Below are 20,995 nucleotides of genomic sequence, written 5' to 3' on the forward strand. Positions count from 1 at the left end.
TAGCGGCGAGCAGCGAGCGCTCCCGGGGCCGGAGCCGCCCGGGAGAGCCTGGCGGTGCCGGGTCCCACGCCGGCTCCCGGGGGACCCTGCCGGGCGGAGCGGGGTGCGGCGCAGCCGGAGCGGGGCGGGCTCGCTCCCGCCCCCGAGGGAAAGCGACTGAACGGGCCTGGGGGACCTCAGCGCGGCCACGGCGGTTCCCCCCCCAGCCCGGCCCCCGCGGCGCCCACCCCGGTGCCCGCAGGGGCCCGCCGCCGCCCTGTGCGCGCCCAGCGGCGCTGAAGAAGGAACCGCCGGTGACCGCGGCCACGCAGCGGGCTGCCGCGGCGCCCCAAAACGCCGCTAACGCCCGCAGCTCCCGGGCACCGGAACGGGGCAACAGGGCTCCCGGCGCGGTGGAACCGCTCCGCGCCCCGCTCCGCGCCCCGCTCCCCTTCCCGGCCGCGCCGCTCCGCGGGCCCCGCCCCGGCCCCGCCCCGCCGGCCGGCAGCACGGCTCGGCGCGACCCCATTGGCGGCGGCTCGGCTCGCCGGCCCCTCCCCCGAGCGCCCATTGGTCGCAACTCACCGTCGCCCGCCCCCGCGCCGCCCGCCCCCGCGCCGCCCGCCGGCGCTCCGGACTGCGGGCAGTGGCGTGCGGCCGCCGCAGCGAGCGCCGGCGGGAGCGGGCTCGGCGCGGCGCGGCGCGGCGCGGCTCGGCTCGGCTCGGCTCGGCTCGGCACCCCGCTCCCGCACGCCATGCCCGGCCCATCCGCGGCGCCGCCGGCTCGGAGCGCTTGAGCGGGCGGCGTTGGCGTGGGCGCGGGGGACCGCGGCTCCGGTGCCCGCACCCGCCCGCCCGCCGCCGCCGCCGGGGCAGCCCGGCGGGCGCTGCCCGCATGAGGGCGGCGGGCCCCTGAGGCGGGCGGCCGGCGGCCGTCGGGGCGCGGCGCGGCGGCCGGAGGGGGCGGCGGCGATGGGGGCTCTCCCGGCGCTGCTGGGGGCCGCCTTGCTGTGGGCCGGCGCCGGGGCCCTCGTCAACCTCAAGTACTCGGTGGAGGAGGAGCAGCGGGCCGGCACGGTGATCGCCAACGTCGCCAAGGACGCCCGGGACGCCGGTTTCGTGCTGGACCCCCGGCAGCCCGCCGCCTTCCGGGTGGTCTCCAACTCGGCCCCCCACCTGGTGGACATCAGCCCCGGCTCGGGGCTGCTGGTGACCAAGCAGAAGATCGACCGGGACCTGCTGTGCCGGCAGAGCCCCAAGTGCGTCATCTCGCTGGAGGTGATGTCCAGCTCCATGGAGATCTGCGTGATCAAGCTGGAGATCAAGGACCTCAACGACAACGCGCCCAGCTTCCCCACCGACCAGATCGAGCTGGAGATCTCGGAGACGGCCAGCCCCGGCACCCGGGTGCCGCTGGAGAGCGCCTACGACCCGGACTCGGGCAGCTTTGGCGTGCAGAGCTATGAGATCACCCCCAACGACCTCTTTGGGCTGGAGACCAAGACGCGGGGCGATGGGTCCCGCTTCGCCGAGCTGGTGGTGGAGAAGAGCCTGGACCGGGAGACTCAGTCCCACTACAGCTACGTGATCACGGCGCTGGACGGCGGTGACCCGCCCAACTTCGGCACGGTGGAGCTCAGCATCCGCGTCATCGACTCCAACGACAACAACCCGCTCTTCGAGGAGCCGGCCTACACCGTTAGCGTGCCTGAAAACGCCCCGCCGGGTACGCCGGTCATCCGCCTCAACGCCTCCGACCCGGACGAGGGCACCAACGGCCAGGTCCTCTACTCTTTCCACAGCTATGTCTCCGAGCGGGCGCGGGAGCTCTTCCAAATCGACCCCCAGAGCGGCCTCATCACGGTGAGCGGTGCCATCGACTACGAGGAGGGTCACGTCTACGAGCTGGATGTGCAGGCCAAGGACTTGGGGCCTAACTCCATCCCTGCCCATTGCAAAGTGACCATCAGTGTCCAGGATGCCAACGATAACCCGCCCCTCATCAACCTGCTCTCTGTCAACAGCGAGCTGGTGGAGGTGAGCGAGAACGCCCCGCCGGGGTACGTCATCGCCCTGGTACGGGTCTCGGACCGCGACTCCGGGGCCAATGGGCGGGTGCAGTGCAAGCTCCTGGGCAACGTGCCTTTTCGGCTCCAGGAGTACGAGAGCTTCTCCACCATCCTGGTGGACGGGCGGCTGGACCGGGAGCAGAGGGACCAGTACAACCTCACCATCCAGGCCAAGGACAATGGCGTCCCCTCCCTGCAGGCCACCAAGTCCTTCACCGTCAAGATCACCGACGAGAACGACAACCATCCCCACTTCTCCAAGCCCTATTACCAGGTCATCGTGCAGGAGAACAACACCCCGGGGGCCTACCTCCTCTCAGTCTCGGCCAGGGACCCTGACCTGGGCCTCAACGGCAGCGTCTCCTACCAGATCGTGCCCTCCCAAGTCAGGGACATGCCTGTCTTCACCTACGTGTCCATCAACCCCAACTCTGGAGATATCTATGCTTTGAGGTCCTTCAATCACGAGCAGACGAAGGCCTTTGAATTCAAGGTCTTGGCAAAAGACGGGGGTAATCCCTCTCTGCAGAGCAATGCCACCGTCAGGGTGATCGTCCTGGACGTCAATGACAACACGCCCGTGATCACGGCCCCGCCGCTGGTCAACGGGACCGCGGAGGTGTACATCCCCAGGAACGCGGGGGTCGGCTACTTGGTGACGGTGGTCAAGGCAGACGACTACGACGAGGGTGAAAATGGCAGACTTTCCTACGAAATGGTGGAAGGAGACAGAGGATTTTTTGAGATAGACCAGGTCAATGGAGAGATAAGGACCACCAGAGCCTTTGGGGAGAACGCAAAGACAGCCTACGAGCTGATCGTGGTGGCTCACGACCATGGAAAAACATCTCTCTCGGCTTCCGCCTTGATTTTGATATACCTGTCTCCGGCCCTGGATGCCCAGGAGTCCATAGGATCTGTTAACCTCTCCCTGATTTTCATTATTGCCCTGGGGTCTATCGCAGCCATTCTTTTTGTCACTATGATCTTCGTGGCAGTCAAGTGCAAAAGGGATAACAAGGAAATCAGGACCTACAACTGCAGGTAAAGACATCTTTGTTTCTGTACACCTGCCGGGTCTGCTTTGATTTTTGCCATCACAGTTACTTTTCTCTCTGCTGCTGTATACTTGGGGGGGGGTGGTGGTGGTGGTGTTATATTTGCTTTAGGGACAAAAGTGAGGTTCGCGTCCCTCTAAGGACATTTCCTGCGAAGCTTGAAAAAATTCTTCTCCGGGAGAAGCACAGAAATCTGTGCCGACTAACGAATTGACTTAATTGCGCGGCTTGACAATCTGTTGCAGCATCCCTGATTTTACGCGCTCCGTCGCAGGAAGGGGGGGAGAACAGTTTTATAGCGGCGTGGCTGGTTCCCGTGGGTCCCCAGTCCCCACCGCTGCTCCCCGATGCTTGCCAAGGGGGGAAACCCCCCCCAGCCCACCGCAGCATCCCCGCAGAAGACGGGGCGAGCGGCCGCGGTGGCATCCGTAAGCCCTCGCTCGCCGTTCAAAAGAGCTATTGTGTCCCCGATGCGGCTCCTCGCCACGGCTGACGATAGGGCCAACGGGATAAAATAGTGGCGAAAATCCCCCGGTTCCCCCCGATGCGCCGCTCCAGCTCCCAGCACGGCCGGTTGGGCTGGGAGCGATGGGGCGAGGGAGGATTTTTGCAGCGCTGCGTTATTTTGCCCTGGCTGGATGCGTACTCCCGGGTCCGAAATGCCGGAGGGGAGGTCAGCCCCGCGCCCAGAGCCGCTGAAAGGCTGATAGGGGAAATCCAGTCCCCTGAATATGTAACAGCCCGGCGATTATTGTCTCTCTTTTACTATTCTCTGTGTTACACAAGTTAGGAGACAAATGCTAACCACACATGAATATCAATCAGATGCCATAAAAGAGCAGCTGCAATGCCTCATAAATGGTTTAATCCTGTTACTAGTGAAATAGCCATGACTTCTCCATTCCTTCGGCACCGAGTCGTTTCAGAGGGGAGGGATGGAAATTAATTTTGCTCTACCTTGGAAACGCACGCTCGCCCCCGGCAATTCTGCAGCGCAGGGGGATGTGCGGTCTTTAAAGTTTTATTTACGCGGAAATAATGCCGGAGAGTTCGGGTTTTATACCCCGTTTTCACAGCGTAAAGTACGTTTATAAGCCTTTTTGCTCGATGGGGGAAAAATCATCTGCAAATAAAGGTCGGTCTGTGCTGTATTATGGGATGCCTAGCTTCAAGTGAAAGCTCACATACTAGATTTCTTGCCAGCTCGGCCCATTAAACGAGAATAGGACCTGAATGGATAAAAATCACGTCGTGGCGGTGCCCCTAACAGCTTCACACATATGTGTAAGCCCTGGGTTTACTGTGATGGCTTAGGGATTAATGAAGTGCAGTTTAATTAAATAATTGGTCAATAGAGAAAGGACAGCAAAATGAATGCCTGCAGGAAATAATTGGGCTCTCACATTGCCAAACTTAAACATTTAGGTAAACAAAACAATTAAAGCTTCATCAAGCATTGTTAGACGAGTCAGCAACATATAGATTGTTGGCACAACAGAAATCCCTGCCTTCCCCTGATTTATTTGCACGCTCAGGGGGATGCACGGGCTGTTATCAGTGTGCATCGGAGCAGGAGAAGTCAGCTGCAGAGGTAGAGAAGCACCAGGTAGGCTCAGCAGCAGCCGTGACCGTGGGGCACCCTCTCCCCGCGCTGGGTGCGTGCCTTTAGGCTTTGCAGTGCCTTATTTTAGAGGTTCTTCGCAACAGCTGCTGGACAGTCTTCATAAAATGTGTTAATTTATGAGGCACATAAGGTTATAAGAGAGCTGTTCGAATTGGTGGCATTTTCATGCTCAGGCAATTAGCTTTCTGGAACAAGAATATTTGTCCAATATTTGACTTTCTAGATAAACTGTATTATTTATTCATCCCATTATTTCCGTTGCAGCTATTGGATTTTTTTCTTTTCTTTTTTTTTAATGCTGTTATGATAACAAGAAGAGGAGCAAAGTCCTGACTTTCAAATGTGTATTTCTGACTGTGGGTAGCATATGATGTGCTTCCCTGGGAAATACCGCACTGCCCAGTGCCGTGCATGTACGAATTCGTCTATGGGGCATTGGCTGGGGCTGTGTTGCTCCCTGTGAAAAGAGGAGCCGCAGTCCCTCTGAGCCGAGCATACCCAGTTAATGCAAGGGGCAGTCATATTTGTCATGATTTGCTTGGGGGGTGTTTTAAGGTAACTTTTTTTCCTCTGGTGTTTTGCAGAAGGCAAACGAGGCACTTCATCAGTTGATTCTTTTGGCAGGTGGGAAGCAAAGAGGGAAGGAAAGGCAGAGAAAAACAAGCTTGCAGTAAAAAAAAAAAAAAGGTCAAAAAGGATCATTTCTCTTTGCAAAACACAGTTGTTGTTCTCCGATTTCTAGAAGGCAAAAGCATTTCCCAGCAGAAGTGGGTGTGCGTGTCAGGGGGTGAGGGAGGAATAGGATGTGGTTGGAGAAAAGATTTCGAGTTATCAGGTATTATCAGGAGATAGTCAAAACACCAGCAATTTGGATAAAGCATTAATAAACAAACAGCCTTTGGAGTGTGAGAGAATAGAGCTTGCCAGCTAGGACTGCTTCTGGGTCTGCTTTATTTACTGCTACGGAAAACGAACTGGGAAAAAAATCCGCTATTCATTTTGAATTTTCATTATGGGGACCAAATTAAATCACTTTTAAAATCCTTATTATGCATGGAAATGAATGCAGGTACCCTTTTCAGTTCATGGATTTTAACATCTCCATTTTTCTCTTCTGCAGGCTGGAGTTTACTCCTAGTAACTAAATATCAGCAATTACAAACACTAGAAAAAGGCAGAGGCATTCTTCCTTCCCATTATTTTTCATATTTGACCTGAAAGCATTATACATATGAAAATAAGCTAACGACCGTGTCGTGCCACCAGACCCAAAACATGACGTAATGTGCATGACTAAGAAGCCTACATGGAGATGGGGGCCAAGCCCTCCGGGCTTCTGCATGTGTATTTAGCGGGGCAGGGTTCGGGATGCTCTCAGCTGTTCATGTTCATTCTGTCCCCCAGAATCGCAGAATACTCCTACGGGCATCAGAAGAAATCAAGCAAGAAGAAGAAAATCAGCAAGAATGATATCCGCCTGGTACCGCGGGACGTGGAGGAGACGGATAAAATGAACGTTGTGAGCTGCTCCTCTCTCACTTCATCCCTCAACTACTTCGACTACCACCAGCAGACCCTGCCGCTGGGCTGCCGCCGCTCCGAAAGCACCTTCCTCAACGTGGAGAGCCAGAACAACCGCAACGCCGGCTCCAACCACATTTACCATCACACCTTCACGGGGCAGAGCCCCCAGCAGCCCGACCTCATCATCAACGGGATGCCGCTGCCGGAGGTGAGTGCGGGCAGGCAGCCCGTGCCCCCGGGGGCATCGGGTTTGCACGTGGTGGACCGCGGCGCGCGGGTCTGGCGGCGTGAGCGTTGCCGAAACGACACGGCGAGCAAACCGGCGGCGGCGGTTTCCCGGTGTTGGACGCCCCGGGGCGAGGGAGCCACGGAGGACGGGCAGCGGGGAGCAGCGGGCACCCGCCTTGCGAGTTCTGGGGCGGCCACGACACGCGGTCCTGGGTGGGTTTTTCACTCCCGTTTGCCGCAGAGACCCTCAGAAGTGCCCAGGTGGGGATGCTGGGGCCAAGCCAGGCTGCCCCCGTGCTGCCGGGAGGCCGGAGGCGGCTGCTTTGCAAGTGGATTTTGAGTGTGGTGATGCTCAAGGGAGGAGACGCTCGTTGGCTTCATGGCTTTTTGAAAAAGTTATCGAAAGCGGTGGCGGTGGCTGTCGTCCTGGAGGCAGAGGGTCGTGCCAGGGATGCAGGCAGCGCGCGGTGCCCCGGGACGGGAGCGCGCCGGCCGGCATGGGAGGGATGCGCGGTGCCCGCCGAAGGCAGGGGAAGGGGCTGCTCCCATCCACGCCATCCTCATCAGGTTCTTCTAATTCGTTGGCTTTTCTGTACATCACAGGCATCATTTAATGTTGCTTGTTTGTCTCTCTTTGAATTATTGTTTGGTATTAAGCAAAACAATCAAAGGTTTGTCATGTTTCCTGCTTTGAACAGAATAACAAAGCTGAAAAAGCAGCTGAAATATTTATAGCTTGCTCTGTTTTGCGTTCCGTGTGCTGGTGTAAATGCAAAATGATGCTGCTGAAGGCAGCGGAGCTGCTTCAGATTTATACTCGCACTGTGGAGAGCAGAGCCCGGTCCTTTGCGAGAGTCTGCAGGGCTGCTGGAGAGGGCTGGTGCTGGCGGGCCTGATCCTGCAGCGTTTGTACGGGCAAAATGCTCATTGAACCCTGGTGTTTGACCTCCGCTAAGGCTACAGAACCGGCTCCCGAGAGGTCACGTACCGGTGGTGGCCCAGTTTTGGGGTGCTCCCAGCCCAAATGCCAGTCGCTCAAAGCAGCGGCACAGCTTTTAATGACCAGGCGGTGGGGAGGGGGTTGTCGGGATCTCCGTGACACATCGTGGGTGCTTAACCTTCTTCTGCCCAGCCTGCATTTCGAGCCTCTCCCACCCTCATGCATGCAGGCTCCTCGCCGTACGGCGTTGCCTTTTCAAGGTTACCCGCTGAGATGCTGCGAGGAGGCAACTCCTGCACGGGTGCACCAGCACAGCCCAGTACAGCCCAGCACAGCCCAGCACAGCTGCCAGTGGCTGCGGGGCTGGGAGCCCGCTTGCGTGTGGGAGGGTACGGGGGGAGCAGCCAGCCCAGTGCTGGTCCAGAGAATTAAAGCTCGCTTTAACTTCTGGTGTTGGTATAAAAGCTGTAATAGAGTTTCTTAGCAATAACCGAATGGAAATGACCTGGATATAAGCACTCGTATATTCTACTTGCATGTATCCACCCATAGAGCTGAGCGGGCTCTGCTTCTCCCAAGTGCCGTGACGGGGAGAGGCAGGGACTTTGCATCCGAGCCTGGGTCAGAGCGGTTTGGGATAAGCCCATCTCTGGTCAAACAAGGCAGAAGAGCTGCTACCAAAGCCGCCTGCTCCTTGCGCCGTGCTCCGGGCAGCCCGGGGGTGGGAAACACCATCTATCAGGTATTGGGGGATCCCCATCGATGCTCAGATTTGCCTGTGCTCTTTGCCGAGGGCCAGCTGGGGCTGCGGGTGCCCCCCTGCCTGAGGGGTGCATCCCAAGGTTGTGGGTGCCCATCGCTGTTGGGAAGCGGCGGCAGCGGTCCCTGAGGAATTCCTGCCTTCCTGGAGCGGTGTCCTTTGGAGAGGGGTCTCGAGTGCATCTCTGGCTGGTGCCTTGCTGCGGGCATCAAGCAGTGGAGCGCTCTCAGCCTGTGATTCACTGCCACAGATGAAATTCAGTCATAAAATCCATCACACGTTGGCATTAGCCAGAAGTATGCGCCGGCAGCAGGAGGTCTGCGGTGCCGGGGAGGAGGGAAGGACCATCGGGAATATCATAGCTCAGCTGATAAAGTTAACAGGCAGCTGCGGGCAGGAGGCAGCGCTGCCCACGTTCCTCCTCGACGCAGCGGTTAGCCTGGGGTCTGGCGGCACGAGCTCGCCAAAGACCCCCAGTGCCTCGTGCACCCTCGTGCGAGGGAGCCGGGACGCTTCTCCCTGTGGTTCCAGCTCGCCCCATTCCCCCACTACTCGCGCAGGTGGGATGCACTGCGAAGAGCTGGTACGTCGCCTGGAGGAAGAAATTTGTCTCTTGTAACGAGTGCCATGGAGTGTCAGCTTAAAACGTGCCCTCCAGCAGCCCCGTGAGCGTGCAGGAGGGCAGCTTGATGGCTCTCCAGTCCTGCTAAGGGACCAGCAGCTCTCGAGTGGGTGCTCTCAGGGGAGCAGCATGTCCTGGCGGGGATCTGCTCACTCCCTGGGGATGCTTGTGGACAAAAGGGCAGCGCCAGGGCACGGGGAGGAGAAATCAGAACTGGAACCTGCTTGGAAGTTTGGGTTAGGGTGGGAACTTTTATGGTTTTTGGCAGAGAGTCCCAGTGTTATGCTTCCAGCTGTTGCAAGGGAAGTTATCTTGCTGGCGGTGGGGGTTCTACCGGCTCCTAAAAATCCGGGTGACCCCTGAGGGTGAGGAGGTTTGGTGGTGACTAAGTGACGGCCCTGTCCTGGCACACAGGGTGACATGGAAACTCCATAGAAGATGCTTCCACGGAGGAGCATCGCAGCCTTGTACCCACCGTAGCCCCTCGCTGCCTTAGCAGGTGATGGGGTGTGATGATACGCATACGGAGTGTGCTATTGGTACACCTCCAGGTGACGGTGATTTAATAAATACAATTCCTGCCCAGAGTCTCCAGAGCCAAACCGTTCCCTGCAGTGCATCCAGCGGGACTTTGTCGGGGCTGGTTTGAATCGCCTCCGGTGACGGGGCCGCCGGCATTTCCCCCGGGAGCCTTTACGAGGTGTCAGCGTCAGGGAGATATCGCTGCTGCTCCACCTAGGAGTGACTTTTCCTGATGGGAAGGCAAAGCATTGGTTGATAAAAGATAAAATACGGAGGTAAACGTGTCGTTGGTGGTGTCGCTTAGCGTGTGATGGTTGTGGCTGGGAGTAAGCGATTGCCTCTGTGTACAGGCGCTGTCCTGGCAGCGGTGGGTTTGCGATGTAGCTGATCTTTAATGTGAGGCTCACTTGCTTTAACAGTCAGGAACCTTGAAATAAAAGTCCCCAAGGATGGGCTGGTTGTGGAGCTTCAGGAAATGTTTCCTCCCACGCCGCGACAGCGGTACGCGCAGCGGCAGGTCTCGGGGCTGGCGGTGCCGTGCCGGCGGTAATTGGGTTCGTCGGTGCTCCCCACCTTTCCCCGCTGCTCCAGAAAGGATTAAACAGTGGCGTCTGCGGGGGCTGCAACCCCGCTCTGAGGATGCAAAAAAAGTTTGAGATGACCCGTGAAAAGCTTTTCCCTCTGGCTGGGGGCTGGGCTCGCCTGCTGGCTCTGCTTGTGCCAGGGCACGGCTGCAAAGACAGAATTGGGAGGTGGCAGGGGATGTCCCGGGGGGGTTCTGGCCCCGCTGGGTTTCAGTGGTCCCTTGGGTGCTGGGGTACCACTCGGAGACCCCTATCCGTGGCCTTTTAGCATCCTTGCGGCTGTAGGCAGTGATGGCAAAAAGCATTTGCGAGCTGCTCTGGTGATCGTGGCTGACAGCGGGAGGCTTGGCCCCTGTTAGTGTTTTGCCTTGTTTTGCAGGAGGGAGAGTGGGACATGTTGGAGCTGCAAGGGCATTGCCGGTCAGAAGCTTTGCCGCTGCCGAGGGGTTTTTTTTTTTCCTTCCTGCTGAGCCGGAGGAGAAGTCAGCTTTGAAACCAAAAGGGCTTGTTGTCAGGTTTTGCATGTATATTACTGGAAGTTGTACCAGGAGATTAAAAATCAAAATTAATAGGAGCCATTAGGCAGCTTCCTTGATAAAAATGCACATTGCATTGGGGTGGTGTGGAAACCGGTCTGAATGCCGAGCCTTTTAGGATCCCCGGGACAAGACTTGCATGTAGAGCAGCCACCCTTGGGTAACACTTAGATGCCTGGATTTTGACTTCATGCTTTTAAAAGAGAACAACGCGCGCCTAATGGCCGCGTCTCTGTTTCAGAGGCAGTTTTACATCCAAAACCTGCTCCGCTTCGGGAAACGGTGCCGAAGCGTCGTCTGCTGCCCCGGGATGGGGAGCATCCCCCGGGACACGGCAGCTTGATCTGCCCCTCGGTCTCTCCCGGGGCCGAGGTGGTGGCCGGTCCCTGGCGGGACTCAGCACGGGAGAGACGAGGAGGTATGAAATGGGAGCGAGCCAGCCTTGCTGGAGAGGCTGGTTGTCCAAAGGTGGAATTAGCCCGGAGGTTCAGGGCTGACTCTGGCGGGGCCGGGATGGCTCCGTCGCGGCAGGGAATGGCCTTGCTCTGGTGCTGCTTTGGTCGGTCCCTCTGGAGAAGGTCAAGGTGGAGCAGCCGATGATCCAGCGGGACTCGAGTCCTCTGGGGACCCTCATGCCCGACAGCTCCCAGACCCCAGTCCGGTCCCGGCGCTGGGGGGGTCGTGGCCGTGGTGCTCCGCCGCCTCCTGAGCTGGTGACCACCATCAGTAAGATGGGGAATTACTGGTTTTAGTGATAATCCTGGTCTAATCCCTCAACCTTGATACACTCCCGCGTAATCCTCACTCACACTGATTTCGTTTGGGCTCCTCGTGGCAGCGGGGATTATTTGAGCGAGCAACAGTTGCAGGATAAGGCCCCGTTGGTTTCAGATATGCTTTTTACTACCTGGAAGGCGTTCTCCTCGCTGTAGGAAATGGTTTTCTAAGCACAATAGAGCAATTTTCGTTTCAGGCGGCACCAGCAGTTTTTGCTCTGGCTATCTGGCGGTGTTAACTAAAGCACATTTCTACAACACACAAAGATTTTTGTTTTGTAAGAAATGAAATCAGCGTGGCTGTTCCTCTTTCTCTGTCATTTCTCTACTTGTCAATTCTTTCTTCCCCTCCAGCTTATCTTCCTCTTCTCCGTTAGCCTTAAAAAGCCCCCAAAGTGTCTGTTATAATCACATTTTGTGTGTTACAACCAGAATGAATGTACTCACTTTAATATGCTGGGTTTGAGGAAATCAGTTTCTGTCTGGTATAACAGACAATTTGTTATAAACCATGCCATTTAGAAGTGAAGGGCCTTGCTTTAGTGTAACGCTGGGGAAACGTCGTGCTACATAATTGGAAGGGATTTGGCTTGCTTCTGAGTAATACTGTGTATAGAGCAGGGGAAAAAAAAAGAAGAAAGGAGATAATTTCCAACCCGGAGAAAGTTTGTGGCGCTGAGACATGCCAGGCTGTTGAAATAAGGCTTATTTTCGGCAGAGATAATAATTAAAGCATTATCAGCGATGATGTTCGACTAGTTGGAAGGCTGACTTCGCAGCGAGCGTTGCCAGTCTTGTTTTCTCCTTGGGAGGTCACTGTAACTCAGCACTTTTTTGTGCCTGCGATGCGCACCGCGATGGGTAAGCACAGGTCATGGCTCTCATTAGTGCCTCTGCGTTTCGGTGCCTCTGCATCCCTGTCTGGGAGCTACGGCAGCCTTTATGCTCCGAGAGCCCGCCGGAGAGGAGCGATGCTTCCAGCTTCGGGTTGCGACTGGTGATCCCCTCCCTGGGGAAAGCTCACCGGTCCGTGCCAGGGCGGCCAGCGGGCTCCCGGGGCATCGGAGCCTCCGGGATGGGAACCCCAGACCTCCCTGGATGCTCTCCCTGCTCACTCCAAATGCGCCCCGAATTCGCAAGTCCCAGCAAATCCCTCGGCTTAACTACTCCCAGAGTGTTTCGTGTATCGCTGCACGTTCCCTGACCTCTCTGAGCACTGGAGGCCGACATTATGGAAATCAGCAGCTTTTTATTCCATTCCGAGGTCAGCCTAACCAAATTATACATCTCCTAATGTAATCGCTCCGAGCTCTCTGTTTGGAAGAATTCATTTGAATACCTTGCAGCAGAGATAACTATACCAGGTCCCATTCACGTTTAACCACGTCTCCCAGCGATGGCCCCGCTCGCTGCGCTGTGCCTTACGCAAGCCTTTAGTTCAACACGCTTTGGCTTTTCGGTTGGAAAAACCATTTAATATCGTTGAGTCCAACTGTAAAGCTAACACTGCCAAGTCCACCGCTAAACCATGTCTGTTTGGGATGGGTGATGATACGGGGCTGCGACCTCATTCCGGCACCAGTTTGGGTTTTCCAAGGGTTTTCCAGCCCACAGTGGGGTCCCGGCTGGGTGGGACCAAGGGGGTTTGCGGCAAGGGTCCGTGGAGGACTTAGGGCTGGTGTGCGGTGTGGTGTTAGTAGCCAAGATGTATTTAACAGTAAAAACCCTCTCCTCTGATGGTAAGGCCTAGAGTGCTCAGCATGGAGATGATTATATCGTTATATATTACATACTATAGATTATATCTTATATATTATCTGTTACATACTATACGCTGTGTGATATAGACGATATATTTACAAGCATATAAAAAGTGTGTGTAGAATTCTTACATATTGTACCTAATTATGTAAATAAGTATATAGTATGTCATATAACCATACATATATCTCATTTGTTTTTATGCTACTGGTTTGGGTTTTATGGTTCACTTTTACTGAAAGTAGAGAGGCTTGTTTTGTTTTCCTTTCAGTAAATTTGAATTTCTGATGCGTAACTCCTACTTGTTGAGTCTATAAAAAAAAGCCCCTGCAACTATATTTACATGGCACTTAAGAGTTTTCCCTTAAATTAGGAAAGATTTGTAGTAAGTTTTTTTTTAAATTACATCAAAAGCGTGGTCTTGCCTGCTACTTACGGCCTTTCTTACAGTAGCTCCCAAATGAACTCCTGTTGTATTGAGCGATTTGAACTCTGTGGTTTCTCCCCGTCGTTTACTTTGCATAACGCACGCGCTGCCTGCAAAGGCGTCGGTAAGGCCAAGCGCGTGTAGCCTTTGAGTAACCTTACGCGCATCTGCTCGGCTCCGGTGGAAGAGCCGTATTTTCCAGCTGCCGCCTCCTGAAGTCCCTCCTGAGGGCTTGGAGCCGGAGAAGCTCCTCAGCCAGGTGCCCTCCCGGGTCCTCAGCCTCCGGAGGGTGCCCTGCTCCGGTCTTTCCTCAATTCCCAGCAGGAATTGATGACGGCTCCCGCTCTCGTGCGAGGGCTCGGATGGGGGGACCCCCAGCCCTGCCCGCTCCCCCTTCCCTGCCCGGCTGCCTACGGGGCTGGGCACGGCCTCGCTTCGATAAATGATTAGATGTTGTTCCCAGCAGAGGCTACAGTTGAGTTCCAATCATTTTCTGTTAATTAAAATACAGGATGGTCTTATTTGTAGCATAAATAGTTGTAATCTGTGTACTTATAAGTGTAATTATAATTTAAATTAGAGCGTGCTCTGAATTGGCGATGGATGGGGTGCTCTGCAGGCAGCGCTGCCCTCGCAGGGCTGCGGTGTGGGCTGTCCCCCGGGGTCCCCCGCGGTCCCCGTCCCCGGGAGAGCATCGCCCAGGGCTCAGCAAAGGGGCACCGAGGCCGTTGGCGGCTCTCGACCGTTCCTGTCGGGGCAGAGCTTGCCCGTGGCACCCGTCGGAGGGGTTTGCCGGAGAAGAGACTGCCGCATCGGTGTCTCCTTCTAGATTCTAGTCTGAATTTGGAGCCAAGTAATGGCTTATGTCAGCCGGACAAGTGGTTACAACTTAGCCTCGAAGCGACTCCCTCTTTAACGCAGAATTACGGTGAGTTCTCGTTAGGCGAAGGCACGGCAGGTAACCCCGGCCGCTCCTCCTCCTGACGCCCAGTTCGTGGTGTAGGTCCGTGACAAATCGCGTAGGTCCGCGTGCGGCGGAGCCCTGGAGAGAAGGTCCTCGTCTCGACGCCCCGTTGGCCGCTGGAGATCTGGATGTGAATCCTTCCCGGTTCTCACGGGGATGTGGAGCTTGTCGGATTATACCATCTTTTGTAATGGCAGGTGTGTGCCACAGGGCACGTTTTAAAATTCCTGTGTTGGTGGATTGCATTAACCCATCCTAAGTCAGGTATGTAAAATTCCATTAAGCGAAAACCCTCTGGCATTTTCTCACCCGTGCTCGAGCTCTGCAGGCTATGCTAATGCGGTGCGTTTGCTCATCTATTAGGAGGATGATGGCTTTAAAATAATAACATTTATCTTTGGCAGCGGACCTACAATAGTGCACGCCGAGTACAATTTTGTGAAAGGCTCTGCAGATGTTGCCTCATTCAATCTGGGTCAAAAAGAGCGCTTAGAATCATAAAGGTTAGAAAGAGATCAAATAATTCGGCAGTTTTATTGCTGAATAATGTACTTGGAAAATATCATTCACCATTATTAGACTAAGTGAGTACAGAAAACACAGGACTCAATAGTCATTTCTCAGTATTGGCTGATTTTACTGTTTTTATAATGTAGCTAAATTCCCTGTTATTGATTCTAGCATTGATTATCGATCTGGAAATCTAAATGTATGTGCTGGTGGGAGCACACGGGAGTCGGACCTTTAGGGAATTAGGATTCCGCACCTCCCTGCAGTGCCTGGCAGTAGGCAACACACCTGTGGGGCAGATTGATGGTACTTCTGGGGAGCTGTCGGGGTTTGGGGAGCTGTCTTCACAAATGAAGATGAAAAACCAGGAAAACACCCATTTTATGTGTGTTCTTTTCCATGCCTGCGAGTTTATGTAAACTTGGTCACGCAGACCCAGGTGGGCTGGGACGCTGGCACCGGGACGGAGGCTCGGTGCCCGCGCCTGCGACTCCCGTCACCTGCTCCCTCCTGGACTTTTCATATTCAGATTCACATCTGGATGCTCTGGCAGGGACCCAGCTTCAGTGACATTTAGTAATCAAATCCACACGGCTCTCGGCTTAGAAACATCATCCAAACCTGTCTGCCCGGTGAAACGCTTTCCCAGACGTTTGCAAGCAATTCCTCTGCTTTCTTGTTCGGCCCCCGCCGTGGCTGTGCCCCTCTTCGGGGGGATGTCGTGGTTTCAGCCCAGCCGGTGACGAAGTACCACGCAGCCGCTCGCTCCCTCCGGTGGGACGGGGAGCAGAATCAGAAAGGAGAAAATAAAAAAGTGAAACCTCGTGGGTTGAATAAGGACAATTTATGGGGACAACGCAAAAAGAGAAGTTACAACAACAACAACAGTACTAATAAAAGAATATACAAAACGAGCGATGCGCAGTACAGCTGCTCACCACCTGGAACCTGATGCTCTGCCACTTCCCCCACCGAAAACTGAGAGCCTCCCCCCAGCCCGCTCCCCATTTATAAACTGAGCATGATGGCAAACGGTACGGAATAGCTCCTTGGCTAGTTCAGGTCAGCTGTCCTGGCTGTGCCCCCTCCGAGGTTTCTGTGAAAATTAACTCTATCCCAGCTGAACCCAGGCCAGGGGAAATGCCGCGCTTGGGCTGAGGTCCTTCCCTCTACGTCAATTAATTGCAGGGATCGGGTTAGGGAGAGCCCAAAGCCGTGGTCCCGTACAGGCTTCGCATCCCGTGGCGAGCCCATGGACCAGAGCCGGGAGCATCGCTGTGGGAGCCACGGGCTCCCGCCAGGCTGGGGCTTGCTCAGCTGCACGATGGATTCCTTTGTTTGGAAAAAAAAGATGGATTTGGAATATGTTCATCTCTTGTTCTCTGCACTTCGTTGTTGTCAGCATTAATATGCCATTAACACATGCTCATTAGGAGGAGAATGATTATACCCTGCAGAATATGGGGGAAACCTTCATTAGGCACTAACATATTGAACCGAGCTGCAAACTTCACTTGGGAAAACTGGGGAAGGTTCTGCTCAGCATCAGGTTTTCCTAATTTCTCCTCGTTGGTCTGATAAAAGCACCTCGTCTTCTAGCAGGTGCTTTCGGCCAGGGCTGTGGGTGATGCACAGGCGAGCCTGGACTCAAGGCTGCAGCACTGAAATCCTTCTCGGGACCTCAAATCCATCTTCCCCCAGATCGAAGACGTCCTCATCAGAGCTTATTTTGGCATGCAAAGAGGACGCGAGCCTGTGTCCCCCCTCCAAGGGCTACGCTGACTCTTCAGGCTTAACGAGATGAAATCTCCGCAGAGCTGGGAGATGCTCTGGGAACAGATTTGTTGAGAAAGGAGGTGTCATTTCTACATCCTCGCTTTTCACACTGTAACGACGTTTTAAGCGTTCATCTGGCCTTGCTGCCTCCAGTCTGAAGCCATAACCTGCCATGTGTGACAGGGCAATTGCTCGCCCCGGTAATGATTACAGCGGAGCCCAGCGTTGCTCCCTTGTTTGCTTGGCGCGTGGCAGCTCGAGGCATGTGCATGGTGCTCTCTTAAAGTCAATCAATAAGAATAATTGGAAGTTCAGGTGGGGGTGAGGGAGGAGAGTGCTGTAGCAGACAAATATTTGCAGATTAAGACCCTGTTTACATGCAGATGCTTCTTGTGATAGGTAACAAGGGATGGACAATAAGGACCATATGTGGTATTTAATCAGAATTTATTCTAAATGGGGTGATTTCATAGATTTCCACGGAGCTGACAGCTGTCCTCTGTATTAAATGTGAGCGTGCTTCCTCTGTCCCTGCCCCGCTGCCCTGCCTGCCCCGGCGTTTTGCAGGATTTTGCACCGTTGGCGGCGGGCCATTGCGATCCCGTCCCCCCATCGCCTCTGCATAGGTGCAGCCAGAGGGAATCGCACGGATCAGTTTTCACCTACAAACCTCAGCGAAGGAAAAACGGCATTTGACGGGCCTGGATTTCCCGTTGTGAAGGTGAATGAAAGCATAGCCACGTCAGGAGCGCAGGAGGGTGCCGGGGGAGGTGGCCATTTCTTCTCGTGCCCGTAGCAGCCTGGGGAAGAGCGATGCTGGGCTGAGCGGTGTCTGCTGCCCGCAGGACAGCCAGCACCCGCGGGATATGCTGGAGTTGCAGCTGCTTGTAGGGAGACCCAAACCGCAGGTTGGAGGATTTCTTCCTGCAGAGAGGGAGACGGAGAGGGCTGGAGCTGCCCATGCCCGGCTCGCCTTGCCTTCGGCGACCTGACTCCCCTTTTGTCGTTGATCCTGAAACCTAATAATGAAGAAGTACGCCAAAACCAGCGAGGTGACCCGTGATTACCTGTCATTGACAGGGAGGGAAATGAGGTGGCGAGGTGAGATACCAACAGGCTTGGAAGCTTTTCAGTGTCTACTAGTGCCTTCATTAGAAGTTGAGTACCATCTCCTGGCTTGTGGTGGCTGGACGGATGGACGGAAGGATGGACACCCTGGCCGTTGAGGAGGCAGGTCGGTGGCCATCCCAGCTTCACCCAACTTCTCCTTGGTTATTTCTTCTCCGATGCTAATGACTTCTTCCTCTCAGCCCACCGTGCTGTCCGCAGGCAGAGCAGCCACAGGCTCCCATCTAATCGCATCTCGCCACGTTGGAAACGTGGCTGCGTCCGTTTGCTGGGTGCTGCGTGACTCATGTAATCACCATGCGAAATGCATCATTCATAAACTGTTTAGCACGACCTTTTGTACGGTAGCACTAATTATTATTATCACAGAAGCCCAGTAAACTAGACTAGTAATTATCAGGGATTTATTTGAATGGACAGCTAAGCTATTCTTGGCAAGTTAGTCAAAGCAGTTGTCATGACAGCCACACAAATGTGTCTTATGAATTGGGTTAATTAGGGTAATTAATAACTGTTGTTTTGCCCTTTTTAACAAGGTATTGCCTAGACACTATAAAAAAATAGCAATTGTACCCAACAGAAAGAGTCTTCTTCTAGCAGCAACCTTCAAATCACAAAATCAAAGTAGTAAATACCTGTTGGGTTGTCGTTTCACAAAGAAACGTGTCATCCTTCTTGCGCAAAAAGCAGGGAGTAAAAGGCTCTGTTGTAATTTTTCTGCTGAGCTTCCCCTGCTGTGCAGTGTTATCTAGAGATCGGTCGTCATCATTATTGGTATTATTATTATTTATATTGATGCCGTGCTGCTCTGAGCTGTTGTCGCGGAGGGGTCTCTGCCGTGCCCAGCTCCGTGCGAGTGGTGAGGGCAACCCCGAGGTGCTCCCATCGGTCGGAGCAGGCTCTGCAAGAGGCAGGACTTAAAGCCAATTTTAAAGTCGTGACCATAAATTATTGTTGTTTTGCTGGTGCATCATCACCATCCTCATCAGGATGGCTGGTGCCAAGCAGCTGAGTCCTCACTCAGCGGAGCATCTGCTTCTGTCGAAAGAAGGGTTTTGCTGAATAAATGGTTTGGGTTTTGTCGTGGTTGTTGCCGGTACTGAGTAATGGTGGTAACTAAAGCTTTTAATAACCAAGTAGCACCAAAGAGCCTCAAAAAGAGAAAAAAATACATAGTTCCCATCCCAGGGAGCCCCCTGGGCATCCCACGCCGGTGGGCTGGATGCTTGCTGGCACAGAGCACCGTCTCCCCGAGGACTGCAAGATTTGGTGCTGATTATTAAAAATGGCCCAAGATTACAGATGCGACCGAGGAACATTACGTAAGTTTTGTAGAAAAATGACCTGAATAGATGAGTGAAGGCTCTGGCTGGTTCTCCAGCTGCACTGAGCCCTGTCTATTTATATCACCTCTGGGCTTTCGAAGCCCTCTTTTAACTAAAGCTTATTTGATAACACATGTCTTTTCAAAAGAAAAGAATAAAAAAAAAAAAAAGAAGGAGGAAAGGGGGAAAAAAACCCCTAAAGAAAAACACCTCTATGGAGAAGGTAGGGTTTTAATGAAGAAATATTTTACACCATTCTCCTACAACCCTAGGGCTAATAGCCTGGAACTGGTACTTTGGCTCCTTAAAAAGCCCAACAAGACAAGCCAATTACGGCCTCTGAAACATTTTTATTTTTAGTTCCTTGTAATAGCAATTCATCCTCGGCTATGGTACATTAACTGGAAGGAACAAGAAGTAGTAAGGTTTTGGCATCTTTGTAATAACCAACGGGCTGTGTTTACCAGGCTGTTAATAATGTGGGGTGGCTGTCGGGCAGAGGGAGAGGGCAGTGTGGGGATGGAGAGGGGCATCCAGTTAGCGCCGGAGCAGAGCGCCCTTAACCCGCTGAGCGCTTTATTACCATTTATTTCCCTACAGTTTATTCTGGGAGAAAACAGGCTCCTGTTGGGATAAATTCCTCAGTTTCCCGACACCCCGGAGCTGGCAGCACGGCTCAGAAGGGCTCTTCGGAGGGTGCTGGCGTGTCCCCAAGGATGCTGGAGCCAGTGTGGCACTTTTGGGGGGCGGTGGGTTTCGAGGGGAGCCAAGCTGAGCCGAGCTGGGCTTCGCATCCCGCTCGTCCCCGCCGGGCTCTGCCCGTGGTGCCGTGGCCGCTGAGGACGGTGATGGCAGCGGGGAGGAAGGCCAGTCCTGCTCACGTTTGCGGTCGGTCTCATGGCTGCGGGGTAATTTTGTGGGCTGGAGAGCTGTCTTTTCCTGCCCAAGTAGGGAAAAAAATTAAAATAGGGGAAAACTGGTTTCGATAAATAATTTTGTTGTGAGCAAAAGCCCCTTGAGGCTTAGAGCGGGAGCTGGCCGAGCCTATCCTGATTGCATGGCCTTCCCATGCAATTACAAATAAACAATGTAAATGATAACATGATGAGCACACGGGGCAGCGTTCGCCTCAGTTTTATTACCCGCCACTGCTGGGGAATTTTAGCTGAAGCCAGGTGGGACCTGCTGGTGCAGCGGTTTCACTCCGGAGCTGGACGTGGCTAGTGCGTGGCCATGTGCCGGGCGAAGCCGTAGGATGAAAAGATCCGTGGGGTGTGTAGGTGATAGAGGAAATGCTCGCCGCTTGCCCAAAAATCAGAAGAAGTGGGGCTTGCACTGAGACGCAGGGCAGGGCTGAATTCCCTGTGCACCCATCCTGCCCTCCCCGGCTGCTCCCGGCGCTGCCACCGTGCCGGTCTTGGTACCCCCCGGCCAAATTTCTCCCCGCTAAGCCACAAAGCGGGGAAATCCTCCGGCAGCCGCCACGAGCCCCCTCACCCACCGCCCTGGGGTGCCTTAGGAGCGTCCCCATCTCCTCCGGGATGCAGAAGCGGACCAAGGTGCCCCCAGGGTGGCCAGAGGGCAACTGAGCCAGCCTGCCCGTTTCGGTGCCCGGCCCCGTTTCGGCATGCCCCCCCATGCCCCCCGCCAGCCCCAGGGCTTGTGCACACTCAGGGACGCAGCTGGAGGGGCGGCCGCTCGGGCATCCCGTCACTCTGATGTGCCGAGCTGGCGGTGGCATCTCACGCCTTTGCTATTTTTAACTCAGCTGCAATGATTTTTTGTTTTTTCTTTTTCTTTTTTTTTTTTTTTTTGCAGTGACAAATCTGTGATTTCTCCTGTTCCCTACAAAACTCATCGGTCTGACCTGACGCTCCAGAAG

At 54.6% G+C, this 20,995-nt stretch overlaps 1 protein-coding gene across 1 annotated transcript in view; it reads left to right on the forward strand.

Annotated features, from left to right (window-relative positions):
- Positions 1–658: 658 nt before the first annotated feature.
- The window catches only part of PCDH19 (protocadherin 19), a 59,150-nt gene continuing 38,813 nt past the window's right edge, over positions 659–20,995 (forward strand). Inside the window, exons 1-2 of the mRNA XM_069811504.1 lie at positions 659–3,092; positions 6,135–6,462. Coding sequence (XP_069667605.1) covers positions 952–3,092; positions 6,135–6,462 — 2,469 coding nt within the window. The 5' untranslated portion in view covers positions 659–951. The remainder of the gene's footprint in view (positions 3,093–6,134; positions 6,463–20,995) is intronic.

This window comes from Haliaeetus albicilla, chromosome 23 (assembly GCF_947461875.1).
Source record: "Haliaeetus albicilla chromosome 23, bHalAlb1.1, whole genome shotgun sequence".
Lineage (NCBI taxonomy): Eukaryota > Metazoa > Chordata > Aves > Accipitriformes > Accipitridae > Haliaeetus > Haliaeetus albicilla.